The sequence below is a fragment of the Myotis myotis genome, unplaced genomic scaffold, assembly GCF_014108235.1.
Source record: "Myotis myotis isolate mMyoMyo1 unplaced genomic scaffold, mMyoMyo1.p scaffold_m19_p_7, whole genome shotgun sequence".
Classification (NCBI taxonomy): Eukaryota; Metazoa; Chordata; class Mammalia; order Chiroptera; family Vespertilionidae; genus Myotis; species Myotis myotis.
This window is the reverse complement of record NW_023416379.1, coordinates 74,222,527-74,240,908: the sequence shown is the minus strand read 5'-3', so window position 1 is coordinate 74,240,908 and position 18,382 is coordinate 74,222,527. Positions and strand designations below refer to the sequence as shown.

The 18,382-nt window shown below is 39.1% G+C and overlaps 1 protein-coding gene across 17 annotated transcripts in view; it reads right to left on the bottom strand.

Annotated features, from left to right (window-relative positions):
• The window catches only part of DST (dystonin), a 436,322-nt gene that overhangs the window by 61,948 nt on the left and 355,992 nt on the right, over window positions 1–18,382 (bottom strand). For 15 of the 17 annotated variants that reach the window (XM_036318479.1, XM_036318478.1, XM_036318495.1 and 12 more), the window contains 8 exons: window positions 15,580–15,741; window positions 13,890–14,060; window positions 11,256–11,422; window positions 9,844–10,003; window positions 9,319–9,645; window positions 8,712–8,796; window positions 7,068–7,309; window positions 5,938–6,144 (listed from right to left, as the gene is read on the bottom strand). In XM_036318479.1, the coding sequence (XP_036174372.1) occupies window positions 5,938–6,144; window positions 7,068–7,309; window positions 8,712–8,796; window positions 9,319–9,645; window positions 9,844–10,003; window positions 11,256–11,422; window positions 13,890–14,060; window positions 15,580–15,741 (1,521 nt within the window). The remainder of the gene's footprint in view (window positions 1–5,937; window positions 6,145–7,067; window positions 7,310–8,711; window positions 8,797–9,318; window positions 9,646–9,843; window positions 10,004–11,255; window positions 11,423–13,889; window positions 14,061–15,579; window positions 15,742–18,382) is intronic. The other 2 variants (XM_036318486.1, XM_036318492.1) reach the window with 1 other exon arrangement.

Below are 18,382 nucleotides of genomic sequence, written 5' to 3'. Positions count from 1 at the left end.
TAATTTTATCAATCAATGTCATCCAAAAAAATTTTAAAACAAGACCAAGAGTCTTCTATGCATGGATTATTAGCTTTAAAGCCATATACTGTACAATGGAACTTCAAGGTAGAACTTCATTACATGACTCACTTAAAAGAGCACAGAACTGAAAAAAACAGTCCAGGCCTTCTACCTGAGTGCAAAAGATATCTGAATAAAATTCAACAGTAATGATTTGTTTTCTTCTACTGGTCCCTGAAAAAATAAAGCGACACATCATCCCTCTTATTTGTGTTCAAGCAATTTTTAGTATTTACATGACAGTCCTAATAAAGAAATTCAGGCTGTTAGTGTTAATATTAGCTTAATAACACATCTCCCTCTCTTTAAAAAAAAAAAGTAGCCAATGAAAAACAGTATGATGATACCATCCAAGTTGCCAAAATGGAAAGCTGAAACTCAAACACTGTTTCTTTAACCCAGGCAAATATTTGCTCTGCTGAAAGAAAACAAGCCTTGTAGCAGAAATTTCCCTTCTGTCTTTGAATTTTTTTTTTAATTAAATTGACAAATATTTATTCTTTAGCAACAAATGGAATAGCCACAGGGTCTGCATTAAGCAATTTACAGTTAAGCAAGGCATTTTATTTAGCTCTGTGACTCTTTTAAATGACTGCTGGACATGGGTATTTCTATGGAACCATAAAAACTGCTTATTTTACATGTGAGCAACACGAGAACAAGATTACCAGACAAATTTTAATAAATTTGCCCATGGCTCATACAAGTAGTAAAAAGTGACTTCAAATTAATTGTGGATAATCTTAGCATCCGTAACTGCATTCTGGGAAATACTTTAACAGTATGCATCATCAGTAGAGTCTAGTCATCAACCTTGGCTACTATAGCTCCTTTCCGGTTATCAATAACTAGGTTAATTACAACGCTATCACTATTATAGATGAACTAGAATTTCAGAATGTTTTACAAGTTAAAAAAAGACATTTTATTTGGCTATCCCTAAATATTCCTGTAATACACTCTCTAAACTGGTAACAGCCAACCTTCTACTGAACACACTAAGTGCTTAACATGTATTCTCTCTTTTAATCCTGACAACTCTATAATGTATTACCAGTAACTCCATTTACAGCCGAGAAAACTGAGGCAGAGAGAAGTTCACTGAGTTACCAGAGATTTCCCAGCTAGTAAATGCTGGATCTGAGATTTGAACCGACGTGGTCTGACTGAACCCCAGAGGCCGCAGTCTTAGTTGCCCAGTTTTGCCCTTTTTTCTTGGGCTCCGTGAGCTAAAAATACTCATCCGATGGCACCAAAAAATGGCTCAAATGCCACAACAGTTAATAAGGGGTAGGTTTTAACTTACTATTTAAACATTTGTCCAATCTCTGACAAACTGCTTTCGGACTTATCTAGAAAGTTTCTCTTGAGTGGCAATGGAGGTTTGAGAGTGATAAGGAACCTTAACCTCAAGGACATCCTTTCCCTCCCTTCCCCTGGTGAGGATCTTATCACTTTCTTTTGATTAGCACTTCCTTCCACTTTGCTGCACATTATTCATAACACAGCCCATATTTTCCCACCCCAACACCTGGCGGGTCTAAACATATCTCACTTCCGTGGGAGAGGTTTCCTTCTAGTAACTAAGTTCTTTAAAAGAAATAAACAGGTGTTATGGTGTTATTTTTCTCCATGGCTGATTCCAATGAGTCGTTTATTTTAATTGCACCCAGATCACCAATACATGTGCCTTTATATTGGGGTAACATGGCCTGCTAAAATAAACCAGACAATTAGAACTCCCAAGGAGATGGACACGTTTTAGCAACTTTCGACAATTGTACATTTATAAGAGGTAAAGGACAACAATGAGCTTCTCTGAGGTTTAAACAATTGCTGTGGTCAGAATTCAGGCTACAAGTCTGTACATCTCTTAAGCAAAAGCGCCTTTCCCATTTCCACATGGCTGTTTGGTTCAATTTGCAATTCAATAAAGAAAGCAACAAAGATGTGTTACTTTGTGTAGGTTTAACATGTAAAAATATGTAGTCTCTAACTCAGAAAACGGCATTCAATGTTAGGAAGCAAGTGTCTTATTCTGTTTTCTTTCCTTTTTATTTTATAAAGCTCACCATCACTGTTTACTAAGCTGCCTTGTCCACTCCAATTTTTCCTAAAAGTAATAAATGAGTCAATTCTTTTTTAGAAAAGTATTTTCTTCAGAATATCAATACCTACAAATCTATAGTCAGATTTGGGGACTAGTTGACTGGTAGCACTAAATGTATACAGTCGTCACTCAATTGCACATAATTGAGGCTGCTCAATTGTTTCCCAAATAAATAAAAACATCACTCAAATTTACATAAGGCTCTTGGCCCTATTGGTTTCAAAATTTAATGACACATCTTTTCAAAACTGCGGTTGTGATATAGGATTAACATGAAAAACCTATCCACGCCAGTGTGAGCTTTTTAAAAAACTAAACTTATATAGGGTAGTTAGAAAGTACATGCTAACTAAAAGACATGCTATATGCTCCCTTCCCTTATGTCTTCAAACTTGAATTCCTTTTGATGTTTTCCTGGACATCTTTCATGTCAATATTTGGAAGCCAATACACTCTCTGATAGTGGCCTGACAGTTCACAAATTCCCTATGCATTTGTTGAATTCCAAAAAGCAGGGTATCTATATATATAAAAGCCTAAGTGACCGTTGCAACCGAAACAACTGAACAGACAACTGAACAGGCTGCGTGGGGTGACCAGGCCGGGGGGGGGGGGCAGTTAGGGGTGGCCAGGCGGGCACTGGGGCAGGCAGTGAGGGGCAACCAGGCCAGCGGGGGGTGAGGGTGGGGGTGGGAAGTTAGAGGTGACCAGACCAGCGGGGGAGGGGGCAGTTGGGGCAACCAGGCTGGCAGGGGGGGCAGTTGGGGGTGACCAGGTCATCATGGGGGGCAGTTAGGGTTGATCAGGCAGGTGAGCAGTTAGGAGCCAGTGGTTGTGGATTGTGGGATTGGGCCTAAACCGGCAGTTGGACGTCCCCCGAGGGGTCCCAGATTGGAGAGGGTGCAGGCTGGGCTAAGGGGACCTCCCCACCCCCCGGCACGAATTTTGTGCACCAGGCCTCTAGTAACATTATTAAGGTACTGGATCTGGATCGGTTATGTAAACAACCTTAATGTGGCAAAAGATGAAACATCCTAAGAGCAATTTGCTTGGAAAACAGGTATTCAAAATTTAGTTTAATTTAACCAGGTTACTCCAAGACAAAATATGAAATCTACAAATTTAAAAATTACCAAGTCATGTTCAAGGCACATAGCCTCACCCTGTCACTGGTGGGTGTGGTTATCTTGGTGGTTGGGATCTGGGATGGAGTACTGTTATTAACACAAAGTGTATGTGTCTAAAGACATGTCTAAAAAGATGGGCTGTGGTCAGATCATGTCCCTGTTTTACATGGACAAGAGACAGAATGGTAGATGATTTGTATATACCACAAAAAGTATACAGTATAGAACGCGTGGCTAATATCATGTCTGAAGATTTTTCTTTATTTTGCATCACATGCCTTTTATACTTCATGATGTATTATCACTGGGTAAACAGAAAACAAATGTCTCAGTATCAAACTGCACTCCGGTCCTAATTCAAAACATCTTTATGTGGGAAAAGTTGTAAAATAATTGCAGTGACATATTAGCTCCTTTATAAACCTGAAAATTATGAATGTAGAAACTACTCTTTTGAGTGTGAAACTAAAATCTCTGCCAAATCAGAAAGGCAGGTTCCAAATTCTTCTTAAACTTGCCTGGAGAGTGGTCTCCACGATCCTTTGGTGTTGCATTCTCATGGCTCCCAGTCCTTATAAACTGGAAATAGCCTCACTACATACTTCCATTTCCCTATAGCAACGGAACCTTCCTTCAGATTAATGAAGGAGGTGAGGGAAAAAAGGACCACCCCCAGGGTTTCCCCTCCCTGTGTAATTTATAAGGAGGCACTCCAGGGTGGTAAAATGAGGTCTGGGTGAAATTGGTTGTGGCTCCACCACATATTAGCTGTGGGACCACAGGCTGGTCACTTCACCACACTGCACATTTTCCTCCCAGCTCTAAACCGTGTGTTTCCTTCCTTCCTTCCTTCCTTCCTTCCTTCCTTCCTTCCTTCCTTCCTTCCTTCCTTCCTTCCTTCCTCCCTTCCTTTCTTCCTTCCTTCTTTCCTTTTTTTGATGACTTAAGTTCATTTTACTGTTTTGTGGGGTGTTTTTTTTTATTACTAGAGGTATTCCACTGGACAGACTTGCAGGCATTTCAAAGGAATGCACACATAAATGCAGAACAAATACAGATGAACAACCAGAAGATATTAATGACATGAACATGAGCTGTATGACCTGCTGGTACTAAGATACATTTACTATCCACATTCTCTCTCTCTCTCAGAAGGTAGACCAGGAGGACAGAAACCACTTGTTTACACATTCTTTCTTCCACGGGTTTGTCTGTATTCTTTCAGAAAATCTTAACATTTTCTACAAGGAATTATTTTTATCAGAAAAAAAAAATAATTGTGATTTTCCTAAAGGATATATATTTTGGGTTCTAGAAGTGTTTTGGAAACCACTTGCGAAACCTTGAATAGAACTGGACACATATTTGAGCTCACTAACCAACACAAGCTCAGCCTGTCACCTTGCCCTTAGTACTATCTTGCTGCACTGAGCTAGCCAACCACAGTTAACTACTCCCAAGAGAACAGAATATTTGTCTTGCTATTTATAGAGAAGTCTGCAGAGCCAATTCTGAAACTTTGGAATAAATTTCAGTGGGGAAAAAAAATTCGGTACTTTCAACTAATTGAATAAACTTCACAAACAAGCACACTTATTTTCTTATAATAATGAGGCACACAGTTCCCCCAAGATTTGAAAACAGTCGTGAAAGTACATTCCGCGGGCATGAATGCCCTCCCCCGCAAACATTTCTTAGGCAGGCCTTCTGCTACCATTGTACTTTGTCTGCTTCTGTGACTCCCGAGCGCAGCACTGAAATGAGCAGTGAAGCATGTGCCCCAGAACCGTATAAATCACACTCTGACGGCAACCTTAGAAAATTAATTTCGGATGCTCCCACACAGTCTGCTTGATTTGTGCTTCTCGCTCTTGGCTGGTACTAGCGAAAGCTTAGTCAGACACCTTCTCACGCTCTGCTCTACAGTCACTGCACTCACTCATCCCAGAAAGTTGGCAATAAGGCTCTGATGACTTAATGTAAATATCCAGCGATTTCAATAAAAGTTAATCAAAACACGTATTATAAACTTCTATTTCCAGGACCCCCCCTTCGTTGGCCACAGTTTTCTGCGGGAGCTGTGGCTAATAGTCGGGTGCCTATAAAACTCTCTGGAACTCCAACTCCATGTGAGTCACAGAGAGGTTGAAAACTATCATTTTCCTCTTCACAGAAAAAAGCTCTACCAGCACAACTCTGTCCTTGTTAGAAAGACTACAGCCTCTCTTTGCCATAGCTCCAAGCAAATGGCCAGTTAATAACTGATGTACATGATAACTCAAAATATTTACTCGCATACAGATCAGACTTAGCCAATGCATAACATTAGCATTCGTCATGTGCATGTATGTGCACAAAACGAGTTTTCTTTGGAAAGGAGGGCTGATCTACCCAGTGGCTGATCTGGTGAGGATCCGTCTGGGAAACAGAGAGGCAGATGGCTGCTGACAATGTGCAGATTAGCCGTGCCCCTGCACTCAGATGTCAAAGTAACCAAATTCTTTTCAAATCCCTCCTTTCACTTTTGAAGCAGAACCAATGAATGAAACACTATTATCGGAAATCTTTGTTCAGGTAAAGGCTCTGGGAACAACTGGGGAAAATGTATTGCCTAGACAACAAACCACTAGCCCCTACCTGCTGTGATCTCAGAATGGCAGCATCGATCTCCTCCACCTTCTGAGTGAGGGTGTCGCTCACTAATCGGTAGCGCTCATTGTCCTCTGCCACCATTTTTTCAAGCCCCTCCCTTGCCCTCCAGGGCACCAGTTCCAGTAAGGCGCTGCTCACTTCATTAAGGGAATCCAATAAGGCTTTGCAGCTCTTAGCTTCCTTTTTCAGCTCCTGAAAACAGAATTAAGAAAGCATACAAACCTGTGGGTAAATGCTTACATGTCTGAACAGGCTTCTCCTCTAAATGTATTTGGGGCTAACATGCTTTGCAGGCCAAGAATGCGATGCATTGGCGCCCTGAGTTTCAGCTAAGTTCTAGAAACCTTTGTTATTTCAAGCAAAAGGGAAAGTGTTTCCTGAAAAGTTCTGAAGGACAATTCATTTGTCAACATGGCAAGATTTCACCCTTGAAATTTAATCTGAATGTCTATAAGCTGGGAAACAAAACCAAGCAAGTTATCTTGTATTATTCTTTGTTGTCTGGTAACCTCTAAGTCATCAGGTACGCTGGAAGTAAAATAAAGAGGGAAGTCCAAGCCAAAATCAAGTGACCCTCGAAATGAGGACACGCTGGCTTTAAATCATCCTAGCTGAATCATAATAGGCTCAGCAAACCTGACCTCACCGACTCCCTTTCCCCCACATATGATCATACTTCAGGGATGATAAAGGCAGGCTGATATCTCTGAAAAAAAGATGATTAGCAGGGTAGAAGACCACATTTGCAATATAATTTTAAAAGCCACCTCACATTATGCATCTGTCTCAGAAAAATAGTGTTATTCTAACCAAATTACGTGCATCTCTGGAAACGGTGATCCTTTTCCTTGATTTTATTTTTCTGTTTTCATCATCCTGTCTCTTGTGTAATAAACTGTAAGACTCTGAAAATAAATTATAATACACTGTTTTCATCTCTGGGTTCCTAAAAGTTTACACAGTTGACCTGCTGCCAATTCTGTTGGGTCCCCGCCCACCAAGGCATCCTTTAGCATACTAGTAATGACACGAGAGAGATATCACTTCATTCCTGTGTGAATAAGACGCCCCCTCAAGATAACCAACGGGTCCAAGGTGCATAAATCAGAGCGTACTTTTTGTCGCGCTTGCGCTCGGCTTGCAGCTTCTCCCTTCAGAGCCTGAGTCTCATATGAAAGCAATTCCACCTCCACTCTGTCCAGCCAGGTGCAGAGCTCCTCATGTGCGCAGTGCAGCCGGCTTGCAAGCTGCAGGGCCTGTTCCAGCGTCTTGGCTACATCCGTGCTCAATTTAGTAATGTCTTTGTACCTTGCTTTAATGGCTTCCAATTTGTCTTGAATTATTAAAACTTCATCACCTAAAATTTCAAAGGCATGTTATAGCTCATGGAAGGAAAAAGAGAGGAGGCAAAAGGAAGGGTTTCTTCAGATATTATTATATACTGATGAGATTTTTCTGGGGGGAAGGGGGAAACTTTAGAAAACATTTTTCTAAAGAAGTTCTGACCCACCCGGCCAGCATGGCTCTGTGGTTGAGCATCGACCTATGAACCAGGAGATCACAGTTCGATTCCACATCGGGGCACATGCCAGGGTTGCAGGCTCCATCCCCAGTGTGGGGTGAGCAGGAGGCAGCTGATCAATGCTTCTCTTTCATCATTGACCGCTTCTCTCTCTCCCTCTCCCGTCCTCTCTGAAATCAATAACAAATATTTTTAAAAACACAGAAAACAACAAGTTCTGACCCAAGAAAGGCCCTTTTCTGGGTTTTAACCTTTCCCAGGATTTCTGGCAAATATTAATAGGTCTGGAAATGCAAATATGGAAACTGGAAAGGACCACAGTGCCTTCAGTTATGTGGAAAGGATCATCTTTGTATCTCTCTGTATGGTGCTTCCAGTTCTCAAGCAGAGGAGTTAAAAACAGTCTGGATTCAAATACCGACTTCATGGCCAAAAAACTTTGAATCTGTGGCCTTGCTGGCCACTTATCATTCATTACATGAGGATAAGAATGGAATCGACTTCATAAGGTTGTGATAAAAATTCAATGAGTTTATATTTGCGAAGTGCTTAGAACAGTGCCTGGCATATATGTGTGCATATATTTAAAAATAATATACTCATCTGCATGATTCCTCTATCTCATTTTCATACACACAGAGAAATTGTGTCCTGGGCTTCAGACTTGGAATTCAAGGCTCTAGGAGTCTAGATACTATAATGAATTTCTCCAACTTGGTACTTGCCCCATCATGCACATGAACTGGATATAGGTCTAGGGAAACTTTCCAATAGCCAAAGGAATTACTAAAACAAGTTAGGTTGCATCTGTTTCCTTAGTAAGTTCAAGCATGAAGGTATGACACCTGGGTATGTATGTATCACTGAATGCAGTCTGTCTTAAAATATATTAAAAAAAATATTGTCTACAGTCTATGCGCTCATCCAGAACAACAGCCTTCTGCAAGTGGAAAACCAATGTAACGCCAGCGTCAGCTTCTCCGACCATCTCCTGTGCCACAACGCTTTGTGTCATGAGTAATACACTCAACTTCCATTAAGAACTCAAGTGAGATCATGAGAAAAAAAGTGAGATCATATTCCCACCCAACTTGGTCTGTCTTCAAAGCATTCTCTAGAATGGAGGCTTGGAGTGGCCCACAAATGAAAAAGTTTTTGTTTTCCCCCATTCCTAAAATAATTTGAAAGCAATGCTAAATGTTGACTCTATAATCACTTAATTTAAAAGATATCTCACCTGTTGTTTGTTTAAGTAGTTCTAAACCATTTAGTAATGCCTGATCTACATTTTGTTTTCTGAGTAGTATGTCCTCTTGCAGAACCTAAAAGGCAGGTACCATTTTCATGTGGGGAAAGAAAAATTAAATACACATTAGCATTAGTTAATATTACAGGACTTTAATTAGGTTTTATAGAGATATACTTGAGTAAACACCCACATTTTCAAATATTCATTACTGTCCCCATGTTTACCCTCCTCTTTCTGTCACTGTGGCCCAGGTCCCAGGTTAATCTACCACAACTGACAGCACTCTCTGTTTCAGAAAATACTTAGGGCCCTATGAAATGAGCTGTGTGGAGATATTGGAGCACTAGTTAATTATGGGTCTTTGCATATGGCAATAAAATAAGAAATGAAAAGTGAAAAATCGGCTATTGGATACATTCAATCTCTTTTTTAAGGTTAGTTCACTAAAAATAATCTGTATACACAAAGTATTTCTTGAGTACAGCGATACACCTAAATCAAAACGAACATAAAATAATACAGAAATAAGGAAGACTCAGAAAATAATGACAACCAAAATGAAAAAAATAAAATAAAATAAAATAAATCAAAATACCCGAAGTTCAGACTGCTGCTCCCACAGACCCTCAGTGCTGTAATCCTGGACTGAGAGCTTGCTCAGTTTGTCATGTACTTCATTCAGCCAATTCATCAGCTCCACTTCATCTTCCCCAAAAATCTTAGCATTACACAAGGCCTGCTGGAGGAGCTCAGACCTGCTGTGACTCTTCTCTTGAATCTCAATGTACCACACTTGAGAGGAGTCTAATTTATTCTGCACCATATCTTTATCCTCCCTGGAGCTCAAAACCTTTAAGGATTGGCCAATGCTAATAGCCTGGTGTAAATGTTTACTGTGATTGATGATGTCATCTTCTAAGGCCTAAATAAAGTTTTAAAAAAGAGAAACAAACAGAATGGACAAATGAAAATAAAAACATAAATAGAATGAAGAGTTGACATTTGAAATGGGTTTAATTCACAATTACTCATAAAAAAAAATACATAACTCAGATTTATGTCATAAAACCAAGAAGGGAATGGAGAACGGAATCTTATTAATGTGTGATGAGTATCTTACTTTGTGCTGTGCAATTTGTTCCTCCAGTTTAGACGCTTGGGTTCCTATGGGCTCACAATTCGCCAGCCTCTTTTCTATGGCTGTAAGCCACTCATTCAGTGGTTCTAAGGTTTCGTGAAATTGTTGTGCTACCACCGAGATACCTTCCAACTGACGATTCCTACAAATGTGCCAAGATAAAGGTCTCTTAGGGATGAAGACTGTGTGAAATATTCAATAAAAATCTTTACTCTCTTGCTTCTGAATTCTGTTCCAAACATTTTTTTGTAGAAAATTTCTAGGGCTAAAATTAATATCGCTCACATTTAAAGAACATGTTAAAATAGTTCTATTAAATAAAACTAAAGTTGTACAACAGACCAACCTCAAGTGCCTGAATCTTATGAAAGGCTTTAGCAACTTAGTTATAATATTTAAAATAATAATAGTAATAATAATAGTTATCATAATAATAGTAACAATAGTAAAATTATAACAACAGTATCCTCAATAATAATGACAATAAGATAATATTTATTGGACACATTTTTCGTAGAAAAAAAAGTAGAAGAGTATCTCCCATGGGAGCCAGGACACAGTGTCCTGGGGCATTACAGAGAAGGAATAATCTACTGACATGTATTATAGGTCAACATGAAACCTTTACCCTCTTCAGGAGCACCTTATTCTATGGTCCTAGAAGTATAATTAATTCTACTCCATTATCCGAAGTCAGCCAAATTTTTCTTTTCACCATTTTAGCTCCAAAGGAGGTAGGAATGTATGGAAATATTCTATTCAGTGGTTCATCGATTTTCAACCCAAAAAGTCTATGTGGCTACACTTTAATGTAGCTACTACTCAAAAACTGGTCAATGGAGAGAATGCAGAAATGAAATACAGCAATGTTGAGTGCAAAGTGGAGCCATTCACCTGCCTAGTTTCCTAGCTAACTCCTACTCCTCCTTTAGAAGATAGCTTAGCTGTCACTTCCCTGCCCCAAGACTAGGTTCTTCCTATTAAATGCTCCCATGGCACCCTGTATTTTTGCTTTGAAACATTACATTTGTCATTACTTTCCCAGTGCTATAAAACCCTACTAGACTGTACCCTATCTGAGGACACAGGTGATCTGTCCATTTCATCCCTGTAACCCAAGGCCCAGTTCTGCGCCTGACACATAGCAGGCAGGCAATAACTATGTGATAAACAAGTGAATAAATCACCCCTCAGAGAAATGTTTTTCTTAAAACCAAGAGTTGGGATATGTCTGGTGATTATAAGACACCATTAGAGGAATGAGGAGAGAAGTACCACACACAGCCCTTGCTATCTGTGGTCACATGATAAACGTAAGAAAAGTATTACCAAATAAATATCTGTATTAAAGCCATTGCTTCTCTCCCGAAAAGATCGGAAGTAGTATTTGTTACCTTGTTTCAGCTTTATTAAGCAATGCTTCCCATCTACTATCCAAGAGACTCAGTTGTTTCAAAATCTTTACTTTATCTGCAGGTTCTGCTGTGGCAGCAATTTTTTCTCCTTCTCGTTTGATTACCTCTACAGTAGATTTGCGGTCATCCAACAATCTTTGGAGAAGCTTGAAAGAAAACAATAAATATAAAACAGTCAAAGGAATAATTGTATCAACATAAAGAAAAATCTATTCTAGGCACTTTTGTTATGTGCCCAAAATATATATGTTGTATGAATTCACATGCAAAAGGATCTGTAAAGTAGGATTTTAAGAGTAACTCATTTTGCTTAATGACTCATTGTGATTGTGTCAGACACTGGGTTAGGGGCTTTTCATGGTGGATAAAACCAATATTGATAAGGCCACCAAGCCACTCATTAATAATTTTTAATGTAAAATAATGGGGTAGAAGATGCTGCTTAGCATAACTCCACTGCTCTTACGGTGACCATTTCCCATTATTGTAATGAAATGGGAATTCCTATACATTCAACAATTATCTGTCCCATGAAGACAAAACAGATCATTACAAGTCATTACTGTTTCCAAAACCTTTTCCGGCGTTAAACAATGCAGTACAGGCAGAGAAGGTGAGACACAGACCAAGTTCACAAAGCTCGTGAGGCAAAAGCTGAGGCTCTCGGCTCTTTTCACCGGGTGGGGTTCGCTCCTAAAATCCTCCATGAGGATGAAAACCAAACAAGAGCTTTTAAATATCACTCCCTTAAGGAATAGGGGGTGGAATGTATGAGAACTCTCCAAAGCTGGCTAAATAAGACTAATATTTCAGGATTTAGCAGCAGGAGACAAAAATTCAGTTCAATTCTAAGTAAATACTTCAAGAAGCCTGGAATGGAATGTTTCATATAGGTGGGCAGAGCTCAGGGCTCCCTTGCTCTTACCTAAACAAGCAAATATTTCATGAGCAAGGCTGTCTACGCACAGGCGCCATGTTAACTAACAACAAGGAGGATGGCACAGGGGATAAAACACCAACTAGTTCACTGTTTCCTTAACCTGATCCTGACTGACAGTTAAGGAGTAAAGACATGGACGGGTACCCAGAAGTAACAGACCAGAAGTGCATTCACTCACTTTCATTTTGTAATCAAGGCCAACAAAGTAGGAGGTAGAGATACACATTTAGAAAGAAGAAACACAAACTCTCTTGACACAGGTTAGAGTCATTATAAAATCAAAGTCCACCAGGTGGTTTAGGCAGTAAAGAAAACTACTTAAGTGGATTACTTTTGATCAACTTTAATAGCAAAGCCTCTGGCAATTAAGAAAGCAAAATCAGAAAATAGGTTTTGTTGGCTAAGCATAAGTTCAACAACTCTGGGAGAATTATAAAGATTTAAATTAAACTGCGAATGGCAGCAGTTATTTTATATATTATATATTTTGAATATTACATATGCTATATATTATTTTATACATATTATACATATTATTCAAAAATTGCCTAAATGCAATGTGTTTCCTGTGATGTTTAATTCTTACCTCTAAAACTATTTCTAATAGGTTAATTTCCCAATACAAAAGTCTTCAAAATTCTGAATATCGTAATTAAATGAAGCTTCTTATTCCATTCCCTTCTTAAGGTTTCATCCAGGAGAAACCTCACCAATATGCTGTGTTGCCGGCCCCTCCCACATGTCCTTTCATGTCATGGCTGACAAGTTAGTACTGAGCACATCACTAAATGCGACCTAAGTGACCAGCACCAGTGGGAGCACAACTGTATGTGAGGTCCCAAGTAGACATCACCCCTCTAATGAGTGTGTCTTTCCAACTTGGTCCTTACCGAGTGTCAAAAGACACAGCAGCACATTCCTTAGCATATGTGAATCAAATATTTGCTTCTTCAGTATTTAATCTATACTAAAAGCAATCTCATATGATCAACCTAATATATAAGTCCCCTTCTTCCTTGACTTCTCTATTTAAAACTGCACACACACACACTCATACACCCTTTACTCTAGCATTTCCTGTCCCTCATTCTTGTTATCACTTTCTAATTTTTATCTTTCATCCCTGCTTTACTTATCACTTGCTAACTTATCACAATTTACTTATTTTTTTTTAAATATATTTTATTGATTTTTCACAGAGAGGAAGGGAGAGAGATAGAGAGTTAGAAACATTGATGAGAGAGAAACATCGATCAGCTGCCTCCTGCACACTCCCTACTGGGGATGTGCCCACAACCCAGGTACATGCCCCTGACCGGAATCGAACCTGGGACCTTTCAGTCCGCAGGCCGACGCTCTATCCACTGAGCCAAACCGGTTTTGGCCACAATTTACTTATTTGCTTTATTGTTTCTCTCTCCCTGTTGCTCCTGTCCCACAAAACCATAAACTCAGCGAGGAAATTTTATCTTTCTTATTTGGTGATATATTTCCAGCACCCAGAACAATGCCTGATTCGAGGCACATGGTTCCATAAATATTTGTTAAATGGACAACAAAATAATGTCTAGAACATCAACAACCAGTTAACAGATATCCTATTCACATAAATAAAGAGAGTCTCATTATTAATATGGCACAGGAAACACAATACAAAAGCATCACTGGCTTACCTTTTGCTCTTGTATCTGGGCCTTCACCACTTTGAACTCGGCCGATGGTGGCTTCTGATTGGCCACAAGCTCCTCGGTGTCCACCATCCAGCTGAGCAGGGACTCCAAGGCATCCTGGAACCTCCCGCAGTGCAGCAGGGCCTCCTGCAGCTGGGCTGCTCGCTGGGCCACCTGCAAAGTTCCAATTGGTCCCACTTATTTACTAGCTTAATAAAACAATGAAATTGCCTACTGGCCACCACTTTTCATGTTTATCTTCCTATTTGGTCACAAATTTTCTTTTCCTTTTCGTATAAAATCTACCCAAAGCATAGATAGTGGACAGGATGGGGGCAGAATAGCATCAATGTTTAGCAAGTAAGCCAAGACGATAAGGTTGCCATCAAAAACAGTCAATGTAAAAGACAAAATCTCTGCGATTTTGGAAATATCCAATGCATTTATGATTAGCAATGAATGATTGAAATATTTTCAGGCTGCTGAAAGAAACAACGCATTAGTCACTTTTATCATTATCCTTGAGATTCATTTTTTTATTTCCTACTGATGCATATCAGGGATAGTGATAAAAAAGACTACGATTAAAAAATAACTATTATAACAGAGAGAATGAGAATTCTGTTTTGCTAGGCAAAATAACTATAAAGTATCCAATTAAATTCTGCTAGCTCCAAGCTCTGAGTCCTTATTTAACTGACCAGGGCCTTTGTCTTCTAGTAAATGGAATCTCTGGGTCCTACAATACCCTACTGCCCTTCTCATAGATCTCCTTTTTGGACTAAAAAAGTAGTTGGCAAGATATTTTAAGCACTATGGAATATATTTTCATCTGACACTGCATTCCAATTGTGTTCAAAGTGCACTACAATATGAATCCGACTTCAAAGAATGATAAATGTGTGTTTGAGACCTGGCGATGCTTAAGATTTTAATGCAGCAAAATTTGTATGCGAACAATCACCACCACCACCAGATAGGCACTGCCATCTAATAACAATTTTCTGATAATTTATGTCATGTGAAGATCTGCTATTGTGTGTCAGCATTATCTCCTTTAGGTATCAGAGCATTATTTCCTACATGCATATTTTTTAAAAGGTGGGAATCTCTACCTTATAAGTAAAATAACATTTGCTGTCAATGGTCTATCAGGAGGGTGGCAACCCTTAGTCCAGGGCAGATAGACAGGCATAGTTGCTTTCACTTGCACAGTGTGACCTATTATACAGTGGAATTAGTTGCTGACATTTGAAAGTTAGAAGATTTCACTAAAAAAGTGAGATTTCCAGGTTCCTTGAAAGTGAATATATTCTTTGGCAACAGTGAGCATAGACCCCTACAAGGCAATGCTTTGCTGGAGCTAAGTGGTTACTGTGCCTTTAGAGGTGCATGAGGTCTCTCAACACAGGACAGTGTCATGGGCCACCTGCTATTACCCCTGCACTATTGTGCCTCTATCAAAGTCCAGATAATGACAGGGAGAGGCCCTGTTTCCTCCAGCTGGCTCCTTTCATTTATGCTTCCTAACAAGCCCTGTAGGCATTGGAGTTTGGGCCATCCAGTTTATAGCAATATAAAAAAGTGGACATGTTTAGGGAAGTCTGGCTACTGTAAATACGATTTGTGGTCACAACAAATTCTAGTGAATGATAACAAACAGAAAGGACAGCGAAGGGGAAGGGAAAGTTACCTTTTTATTGAGAGTCTTCCACCTGGCATTGACATCGTCCAGGTCCTGCTCCAAACCTTGGGTGCTGGTGCTATTAGCAGCACTCTGAATAAGGCCCTGGCCCAACCAGTTTACATCTTGCTGTTTAACCTGCAAGGGTTCAATCTCTTCTTTTTGGAATACCTGCAGTTGGAAGAGCAATAATCATATGAATTATATGACCTAATAACCACCAAATATAAACATTTATTCAGTGATTGGATATCAATCATTAGAGATAAAGATAATTTTTGTTGCTATGATATTATTCATATCATAGCAACCTTATTAATAAGAGTTAGAAAGTTAACTAAATATAAACTCATAATACTAATTATTAACACTATTCATGAATACAAAATAATAATAGTCTAAGTGCATTTAATCAGATTACCTATGAAACCAAGAAAACAGTGTATGTCCTCTCTTTACTGTTTCATTATCATACCACTAGAAATTTTCTATCATTCCAACTTAACTATAGTATAAAAATGTATGAAAAATGCTAATGAACAAAATGATAAGATGGGTCCAAGATGAACCCGTTTACTGGGCAAGGGTTCTTATAGGCTCTTCTAAAAATGCCTGCTGTTAGCTGGCATTAAAGTTTGATGAATCACTGACAAGATGATGAAGTGAGCCAAGATGCCAATCTACAGATGGGCCAAAATGCAGGGATCGGAAAAGAAAAAATGGCATAGGCAAGCACTGCAGTAGTATGTATCCCTAAACACCTAGCCCCCTCAATTTCTATCAAGATGCCAATAGGCTTGCAAGAGGCATGTAGACCTCACCCCAGGACCTGATCACACATATCACTAGCACAGCGACTGTGGTTATGCTTTGGTCACTGCCTCCCCTGTCAGCAGCTTTCCAGAACTGCCCCCTGAACCGGACTCCTCCTCCCATCCAACTTATGGTCCCTAGTTGCCTGCCTGTAACTGTCCAAAGAGCTACCGTGTTAGAGCAAAATGCAAGCTCCATGGAAGCAGAAAGTTCTCTTTTCCTTATAATAGTTTCAGGCCCTGGACCTCCCATGTACCTAACATGCAATATTGTACTTGATGATTATTTGCCAAATAAACATCAGTATAGAAAAATAGTATTATGTCTTGGAATAAACGATATCAACCCCTAAGCAGATTATACTGGGGGGTAGGGGTAGATCAATATTTTCATAGACAATATAAATGTTTTTAATACAGGAGTTTAAGGATGTCATAAAGAAAATAAGTTAATTTAACTCAGAAAGGAAAGTTTCAGCTAAGATATTAAGGTAAGACAAGGTTTGGGTTCTGAACTGTTATACTATAGGGCACTATACAAATATATCAATAGCCCCAGTGAACAAACAGTTAAACAGAACATACAAAACATAACAAAGGCAAATATCAAAACAGTACTTAAGATAAAATTCAGGCACAGTGTGGAAAACAATTTTCAAAGATGCAGAGGCTGCAGGAGACAAACTCTCTCGACTCTGGCCAAGGCCCCCAAAGCAGGCTACTTCCCTGTTATTGTATGAATGAGTACATTAAGGAACAGCAAACAAATAAATGATCATTTCCTCTAGAAGTCCCCTCCTATATAGACAATTTCCACACTGGAGAACTGTTTCTATATAACAATACCATATTCACATAATCAAACAAATTATAAGAATTCCCCAAGTCACTGAGGAACAAAAACACAAGTTTCCATAAGTTTTTAAAAGGCATAAATTTACTTTGTAAGGCAATGGAAAGTTGAGACAAGGTGGTAAAAATAGAGTTTGGTGCTGTATTATGATTCTATTTCTTTTCCATACCACTTTCTAAGTTACTACTTCTATGAATCGCTGTGGATATGTTTTACCACACACACACACACACACACACACACACACACACACACACAAGAGGAGGAGGGACTGCTACATTCTTAAGCCCAAGAACTTGTCTTGTATATAAGGATTCAGGGAAAAGTTCTATTCTCCCTCTCAGATAATTTTCAGGATGGAAAAAAGCGCACCCTAATATAATATTGTAGTAAATTGCCTTAATCTCTTTCTTACCTTGGTTTTAAAGAAATTAATTTTAGAGTTGCATATCAGAATAGGTCTAAGTGAGTCTGTGGTAATTTTCTGAAGTACTACAAAAATATATTAAGGGTTATAAAAGTTAACTACTAAAGAATCTGTGTACTCCTAAGAGCTTCATTCTTCCTACAAATAAACTGCAAGATCCTTTACATAAAAATGTACTTAGCCAAGCTTTTAAACTAGCATGTCATTTAAAGCATGCTCAAGGAAAGGGCATTGCTGACTCGGGCAATTATTTCATGGACTGAGAAACTTTTCTGAAATTGTCCAAATCCCTTATCTCTCAGTGGTAGCAAAATACTTATCAAGAGAGACTTTCCCCTTAACCTAGTCCATAAGCACACACACAGAGAGAAGCTTAAAATAAAATAAAATTACCTCTGAGGCAAAGTTTACCAGAAGAGCTTAGAAAAACTACCAAAATAACTGAACTTCAGTCTAAGTGGGAAGAAAAAAATTACAGGCCTGACAAACAACCTCTGCTTATTACGGGGCTGCACCCTTCACTTTCTTACCTCATTCACCACTCACAAAAAGCCAGGCGCTAGCTATCGGGGCTGCAAAATACAGCACAACGTAACTTCTCTACTGCCACATGCAGAGCTACTGAGAGAAAACTTTCAGCACATTTTAAAACATCCTTAATTTGAGTGGAGTACTTCGCAGACCACAACAATATAATATTGTTTGTACCTTCATGACTAA